The 8,456-nt window shown below is 44.0% G+C and overlaps 1 protein-coding gene across 1 annotated transcript in view; it reads right to left on the bottom strand.

Moving 5' to 3' along the window:
• Positions 1–8,073: 8,073 nt before the first annotated feature.
• TMEM158 (transmembrane protein 158) overlaps positions 8,074–8,456 on the bottom strand; it is an 897-nt gene continuing 514 nt past the window's right edge. Inside the window, exon 1 of the mRNA XM_042782164.1 lies at positions 8,074–8,456. This exon is cut by the window's right edge and continues 514 nt beyond it. Coding sequence (XP_042638098.1) covers positions 8,074–8,456 — 383 coding nt within the window.

Raw genomic sequence — 8,456 nt, 5'->3', positions numbered from 1 at the left:
GTTCAAACCCACCAGCCACTCCTTGGAAGGAAGATTGGACAATCTACTTCCATAGTGATATAGCCTTGGAAACCCAAGGAGGGGTCACTATGAGTTGGATTCAACTAGACGGCAGTGAGTTTTTTGTTTTTTTTTCATATGCTTGTGAGAGCTGGACAATGAAAAAGGAAGATTGAAGGAGAGTCAATGCCTTTGAGTTGTGGTGTTGGCGAAGAATGCCAAAAGTACCATGGACTGCTAAAAGAACTAAGAAATCTGTCCTGGAAGACGTGCAGTTGGAATGCTCCTTGGAAGCGAGAATGGCCAGACTTTGTCTCACCTACTTTGGTCATGTTGTCAGAAGGGACCATTCCTTGGAAAAGGATATCATGCTTGGCAAAGTGAAGGGACAATGAAAAAGGGGAAGACCCTCAATGAGATAAATTGATACAGTGGCTGCAACGATGGGCTCAGGTATAGCAAAGATCATGGGGCTGGCACAGGACTGGGCAGTGTTTTGTTCTGCTATACATGAGGTCACTATGAGTCAGAGACAACTTGATGGCACCTAACAACAGCAACAACTCAGAAGAGCTTGGAATACAACATGGATAGGTAGTGACATTTGGGGAGCTCTTTTAGGTTCTGAGCAAGTTTCTCAAACCAGCAGCCCTGGGGTCAAACTTGAGCTTTGGGGACTGTTGGAGAGCTGTGGCCAGCAGTCTTTTCAGCCCCCTCCTACCGGTACTGATCCACACACAGGAAATCTGATGGAATGTGCCAGGAACCCAGCAGCAATTGATCATGGAGCAAAGCAAATTCTGGTTGGGCGCCCTGAAGGTAGGTTCTTTCCCAGAGTGCCAAAAAAGGTTGCTGGGAGGAAATCTATAGATACAGTCAAGATGAGTGTTAGCAAGATGCCAATGATTTTGATCTTAATCATTGCCCTTAAGAAATCACAAAAAGAACAGGTCCTCACGGCACTGTCACAAACCCTGGAACTTCCAGAGTCAGTTTTGGGAATGCTGGAGCAGTAAGAATGCCAGGAAAATGCTAAGGCAGCAGAGAGGAGACTATCATTGTCCTAAGCCATGTTCTCAGGCTTCAGAGGATCACAGTAAATCCTCACTATCCTCAGAATAAGTGTGGCTCTTGGCCTGTCCTGGGATGTGGCAGAAATCATCCCCAAGTCCCACAGCCTTGAATGATACTGAGGCTGGGAGAGGAACTGTATGGGACAGACATCTTGAGTGGAGGATTATGAGATCTTAGTAACTGGAAGTGAAGAATGAAAGAGGATGGCAGCATCTTAGAAAAGACACAGAAGGCCATGAAAACTAAGTGGGCTTTGGAGAAAACATAGGAGCCAGCCAGCATGGAAGAGTCCTGGGTGGGGCATCAGAAGAAATCTTGTAAGTTTAAGAAGTCACCTCAAGCTGATGGGAAGTTGTAGGCCCAGGAAAGAGTGAGATTCTAGAAAATTTCTAAAAGTAGGAGATCAAGGAAATATTTGTCCTTAGGGTAGTCTTCTTTCTTTTTTAACTTTTTATTGTGATATGGGTGAAATTTTACAAAGTAGATTCATTGTACATTCAACAGTGCATACACATTTTGTTTTATGACACTGATTACAATCCCCACAATGGAACAGCTCATTTCCCACTTCCTCCCTGAGGTTACCCTTTCCCTGTTTCCTTCCTGCCTTTGCATTCCTGCTTGCCTAGCTTTCTCCCTGTGCAAATTCTGCCCTTCTGATCTCTGAGGGTAGTATTCTGGGTAAGATGAGAGAAGACAGAGAGTGAGAGAACAGGAAGCCCCAGAGACTCAAGACTTGTTTCTGTTGATGCCACATGACTCGTTCTGACCAGTGAGCAGAAAAGATATGACTTCCTGGCTGAAGAATTTAATTGCCTGCGTGAGACCCTCCAGAGTTTCCTTCCTCCTACCTAGATGATGGTGGCTATATTTGTCAAGTAGGAGTCACCTTCAACCTGGATCCCTGAATGATTCCAAAGAGCAGAACACCTGCCAATTTTGATTATGAGCAAGGAGTAAACATTTTTTGTGTTAAGTCACTGAGATATTGATGTTGCTTATTGCTACAGCATAACTCAGAGCATCTTGACTGAGATAGTGATTTAAAAGGGAAAGAAACAAGGCCTTCTTTTGACACGTATATCTGTGAGGGAGGAGTTCTGAGTAGTGCAAATGGTTAATTGTTCTACTATTAACCAAAAGCTTGGCAGTTCAAATCCACCCAGGTGCACCTGCAAAGAAAAGCCTGGTGATATGCTTCCAAAAGATCATTGCCTTGAAAACCCTATTGAGCAGAGTACTACTTTGAAACACATGGGATTGCCATGAGTCAGAATTGACTCAAAAGCAAATGGTTTTTGTTTGTTTATCTATGAGGTGCAATGATTAACAAGAAATGGCTAGGGGACATTTTCCACATCACCACTCATTGTGGATATTAGAGCTATCCAAATGTGAAGAGAAAAAATAAAAATGCGAGGTCTGTGTAAAAGTAATATAGATGATACACATTTATGTGACCTGCTCGCCATATGTGCTTAATGACCATGGGGTAGAACAATGCTGCATATTCATTAGGCAAATTGCCTGTTGCAGGTTGGGATCCAAGGTGCTGAGATAGGGATTAGTGTGCAGGAGGTTTATCAGGGAGTGCTCTTGGACTAACACAATCAACACCAAAGGAAGCAGCAGTCAAGAAATCAGATGACACATTTCACTGGGAAATCTGCTGCAAGAGACCTCTTTAAAGTGCTGAAGAGCAAAGATGTCTCTTTGAAGACTAAGGTGCACCTAACCCAAGCCATGGTGTTTTCAATCACCTCATATGCATGTGAAAGCTGGACAATGAACAAGGAGGATAGAAAAAGAGTTGATGCTTTTGAGTTGTGGTGTTGGTGAAGAATACTGAAAGCACCATGGACTGTCAGAAGGAAAAATCTATCCTGGAAGAAGTGCAGATGGAATGCTCCTTGGAAGTAAGAATGGCCAGACTTCGTCTCACCTACTTTGGTCATGTTGTCAGAAGGGACCTTTCCCTGGAGAATGATACCATGCTTGATAAAGTGGAGGGTCAGTGAAAAAGAGGAAGACCCTCAACCAGATGGATTGACACAGTGGCTGTGACGATGGGCTAGAGTATAGCAAGGATTATGAGGCTAGTGTAGTATCAGGCAATGTTTCATTCTGTTGTAGGTAGGGTCACTATGAGTCAGAGCCAAATGGATGGCACCTAACAACAACAACAACGTGGATTAACACCTGTGGAGGGGGATGTGGGGTAGGAGGAAGCAGGAGTGGATAAAGGGAGAAGTGGAACTTCCATGCAGGTTCAATGGACATCTCAGCCAATCCTGTGGGGAGTTGTGAAGGTGGGAGGGCATTTCAGAGCTGTGTCTAGTTGGGGCATTAGGACTGGGTTTGTACCCCTATGCTGACCAGTCACTAGATGCTGTACAGGGTAGATTAACCAGTAAACACGGTACACACAGATGTATAATGAGCAAGGTACACACAGGCTTACTTGTGTTTAGTTATTACTCAGTAGTGTACAATTTCACATTGGTTTTACCACATCTTTGATGTGAAAGATTACTAAGTAAACACAATTAATCCTGTATGTACCTTGCTTGTTGGCCAGTCCGTCCTTGGCAGTGGCCCTGCAGCGGGGGTATGTGTGGCTTCAGGCAAGGGGCTCTCTTCAGCTGAGGCAATCCCCATAGGAGACTAAGACATTCAGATCTGGGGTTGGGGCAGCTTTTACAAAGGGGCTGCCGCCAGACACGGAGGGATTTTAGAAGGGTGGGTACATACTGACCGCAGGGCAAACTCTCCCAGGAGACAGGAGAGTAACTGAGGATAATGATTTATCCTAGAGATTTAGCTGTGTTGCTCGAAACTCGAGCTGTTCCCAGAAGGCTTTACCAATGGGCTGGAATCTGGTGTGTGTGTGTGTGGGGGGGGGTATGTACACAGAGGTTACAGTGGCACTCTTCTTTTCCAGTTTGAAGAACTTAAACTGGTTGCCCTCCAGTCCACCCGGTTTATGGTGACCCTCCATGTACAGAATAGAATTGTGCTCCATAGGGTTTCATGGCTGTGAACTTTCGGAAGCAGATAGCCAGGATTTTCTTCCAAGGCACCTCTGGGTAGGTTCAAACTGTCAACCTTTTGCTTAGTAATGGAGCACTTACATGTTTGCACTACCCAGGGACCATGGAGGAACTACTGACTGACAAACATTGGAGGGACAGTGAAGAGCTGAGGGAAGAATGTGGACTTTGAGTCAGATGAGCTGAGGTCAAAATTCTACCACCTATCAGTTTTGTCAACCTGGGGCAAATTACATAACTTCTCCAAGCCTCAGTTTTCCTATCTGTAAAATGGCATATAGCAGGATTGTTAGGAAAATTAAACAAGATAATGTATGTGTTACTACAGCAATTTGATACAGGATTAGCTTCCCTAAGAAGGTGGGTATTTCCTCAGTTCTCTGAAAATTATAATATATGGGTAAATGATTGATATTTCAAATCTACCCTAAGAAGATATTCATTAGGGCTCATTCAGTAGTTTTTATTACTATTATGATTTTCAAGTTTTATATAATTATTTTTTAACTTTTTATTGTTATTTGGGTGAAAGTTTACAGAGCAAATTTGGTTTCCAATAATTCATACACATTTTGTTTTGTGACATTCATCGTAACCCCCACAATGTATCAGCACTCTTCCCACTTCCTTCCTGTGTTCATTTACATTCATCCTTTTTTCCCACCCCTTACTGACATCTGAGCTTTATCTCTGGGCAAATGCTGCCCTTTTGATCTCTTTTGGTTGATTGTTCTGAGGAATGTGTACCCTGGTGTTACTGTTCACCTTATGTTGTTGTTGTTATGCTCTGTCAGTGGGACCCGACTCATAGTGACTCCTCCTTGGGTTTCTGAGGTGGTATCACTACAGAAGTAGATTGCCCACCCTTCCTTCTGAGTAGTAGCTTGTGGGTTTGAACTGCCAGCTTTCTGGTTAGCAGTCAAGTATCTTAGGCACTACGTTACCAGAGCTCCCTGTTCACCTTATAGGCCTGCCTATTATTTGGTTGAAAGTTGAACCTCAGGGGTGAGTTCAGTTCTAGGCTTGAAGAATATCTAAGGGCCACAGTCTTGGGGTTCCATCAGTTTCTATCAATCAGTCCAGTAAGTCTTGTATTTTTTTTTTTTTAATTTTGTTCCACATTTTTCTTCCAGTCTATCTAGGACCTCCTATTGTGATGCCTTTCAGAGTGGTTGGCAGTGGTAGCTGGGTTTCATCTGGTTCTCCTGGTCTCAGGGTTGTTGAGGCTGGGGTTCACGTAGTCCATTAGTCCTCTGAACTAACAGTTTCCTTGCTTCATTGATTATCTTCACTCTTCTTTGCTCTGGGCAGGGAGAGACTAATAGTTTCACCTTAGACAGCCACTTATAAGCTTTTAAGACTCCAGTTGCTACTCACCAAAGTAGGATGTAGAATATTGCCTTTGTGAACTATGTTATGTCATTTGAGCTGGATGTCCCCCACAATATGTTCCTTACCTTTACCTTTCAGGGCCAGTGACTCATTTCCTCAAAGAGTTTGGTTATGGCCAAGAAATTTCAGTGTGCTTTTTTTTTTTTTTTTAAATTTTACTTATTTATTTATTTGATCTATTAAGTGTCTGAAAGTCTAATTTTAAATTAATGCTGTCTCCTTTGGGTATGCACAGAATCTGACAGTGATGGCTGGGTCAACTGAGAAGCAGACCTTGAGTAGTTAGCTCCTAATCCTCCTAAGAAAGGAAATGTCTAGTGATAAAAGGAAAAACAGTCTGAGAGGAAGACCACCCAGGTTTAGTCTCAGCTTTATCTTGTGTAGCTATATGATTGTAGACAAGATGTCTTACCTCCTCTGAGCCTCAATTTTCACCATGGGAAAAAGGCAGGGAGAGTGATCGTGTGTGTTGTCCTAGAGAATTAAAAATGCTATCATTATATTAAAAATCGTCAAGGTTAGCAAAGTTATTTTCTCCTGTTAGTTACAAAAAAAAAAAAAAAAAAAACCCAAACTCACTGGTATCTAGCCAATTCCAACTCTTAGTGACTCCCATTGGGTTTCCAAGGCTGTATATCTTTATGGAAGTAGATTATACCATCTTCCTCCCGTGGAGCAGCTGGTGGATTTGAATTGTTGACCTTCTGGTTAGCAGCCAAATGCCTTACTCACTGCACTACCAGAACTCTTTGCTAGTTACCAAAGGCATGGCAAATAGTGCAGTTCACAACCTACCTTGCTTTTGGAAACAAGAAGATTCGCAATGACTTGCTAACCTAGTGGACTTGCATTACATTGAACTTCTTAATAGCAAATGCCTCCTCCCTCAGAGGCTAGCCTCTGACAGAGATCCCTGGAACCCAAAGAGCCATAGGGGCAGTAATGACCCATCTTCTCATTCTCCTATGAAGGGTCCCATCTCTTTGATATGGACATTTTAAGATAAAAGGTTATATGCATTAGAAGGTTCCTCAAACTTAAGACACATCAGAATCCTTTGAAGGTCTTATTAAAACACAGATTGCCTGACTCTACCTAAGTTTTGGATTCAGTAGGTCCTTGGTGGTACCCAAGAATTTGCATCTCTAAAGTTCCCAGGTGATTTTGAAGCTGCTGGTCCAGGGACCACACTTTGAGAACTACAGCTCTAGATCAGTTGAAATACTCACTTAAGAGCCTGGAGAAGATAGAGCAAAGGAAAAAGCTTTTACAATCTGGTTTAAAGACTTTTAAAATTGTTTTTCTATTAAGTCACTTTAAGGACTTTCCTTTTACTCTTCTGAAAATGGAGAAGAATCTGAAATTACTGCAACATGGAAAAGGGGGAGCTTTGTAATCATTAACTGTTTAGTCCCCAAGACTTAAAAAAAAAAAAAACAAAAAAACTTACTAATGTCCAAATAATAACTCGGGTTCGTGAATGATCGAATTTGCTAAGTTTATGTATTTGAAAATAAATATCTATATACCATTTAAAATGAGTCATTCCTATGAAAGACACCTAGCCCTGAGATACTATTGATTTTATCATTTTGGAACTCTAATGGCTATTTTGGAGAGCTTGGAGCAGTGGGTAATAAGATAAATCACATAAAACTTTGCCATTGTGATGGGGGTGCTGGGTGTTGGGGAGCAGCGCTTGGAGAGGCAAAGCAACTGCCATTAAGGCAAATGACGCTGTTTCCATCTGCCTCCTCTCCTTGCCAGGTGTAGGAGCCAGAATTAGCCCTTCCTTAACTTTTTAGGGATTCCCTCCCTCCCATTTCAAGAGAACATCTTCTAATTCTTGGTTTCTTTTTCCTAAGTCAAATAAACAAATAAAACTACATACACATCCCTGGAGGAAAATGTCTGTATTAAAAGCCAAAAAAAACACAGAAGTACAAGAAGAGACGCCTACCAGGCCACGTCACTGGGTAGATCATCTTGGAGAAAAGGTTCATAAAGTTCATTTTCAGCAATAATAATATACCAGTGTTAAATCCTGCCCATGCCCCACCACCCCCCTTTTAAATAAATTAAAAAACAACAAACTTCAAATACAGCTATGTTCGGATACAAAGGACTTCTCTTACTACAGCAATAGTAATCTGATCTTTTTGTTTGTTTGTTTGTTTTACTAAAACTTTCATTTAAAATAGGTATTAAATATATAAAACAAATACACAGGATTTGGTCATTTTCTGCCATGACTATAGGGCACGTGGGTGCAGGAAAGGGGGATGCAATGGAGGGGAAAGGGCCCCATTTCCCACCTCTCTCTCTTCAAAGCTGCGGATCTCATCGTTCAGTCTTAGGGCTCACTCACATCTAGCTTTTTCGGGGCAAGAAGGGCAGCACAAACCTTGCTTTTCCAACACTCTAGGGCCTCTCTGGCGGTCCCCTCCCCGGAGGAACTAGCGGTCACCACAGCACGAAGCACACCGGCCGGGTCTCCTGGCGGGAAAGGCACCCAAGAGCGCGAACACAGGACGGACGCAGGGTGGAGCGGAGCGGGTCACTTAGTCGCCGCCCCCGAGGTGACAGCCGCGGCGGCGGCAGCAGCAGCAGCGGCGGCGGCGGCTGCCGCGGTGGTCCCCGCAGGCACTGCGGCGGGGGCGGTCGCGGAAGCGCTGGCGGTGGTCCGACGCTGCTCCATGCCGTTGGGCAGGAAACCGGCGATGATGGGCACCGGCCAGATGAGGGCGGCCACGCTCCATACGACGATGACCAGGGTCATGAAGCAGGCCACCAGCGTGGACTCGATGGGCTTGCGATTCAGCCGCCAGCCTGGCTCGCCCTGCAGCTCCTCCAGGCTGAAGTCCAGGCAGCAGAAATGGAGCGGCTCACCCTGCAGCCACAGAGGACCAGGGGGCTCGGCCGCGGGGTAGGCGGGCAGCG

This window comes from Orycteropus afer, unplaced genomic scaffold, assembly GCF_000298275.1.
Source record: "Orycteropus afer afer isolate SDZICR_OR568_19922 unplaced genomic scaffold, OryAfe1.0 scaffold00250, whole genome shotgun sequence".
Taxonomy (NCBI): domain Eukaryota; kingdom Metazoa; phylum Chordata; class Mammalia; order Tubulidentata; family Orycteropodidae; genus Orycteropus; species Orycteropus afer.
Note: the sequence above shows the minus strand (reverse complement) of the source record. Positions and strands in the feature narration are given on the sequence as shown.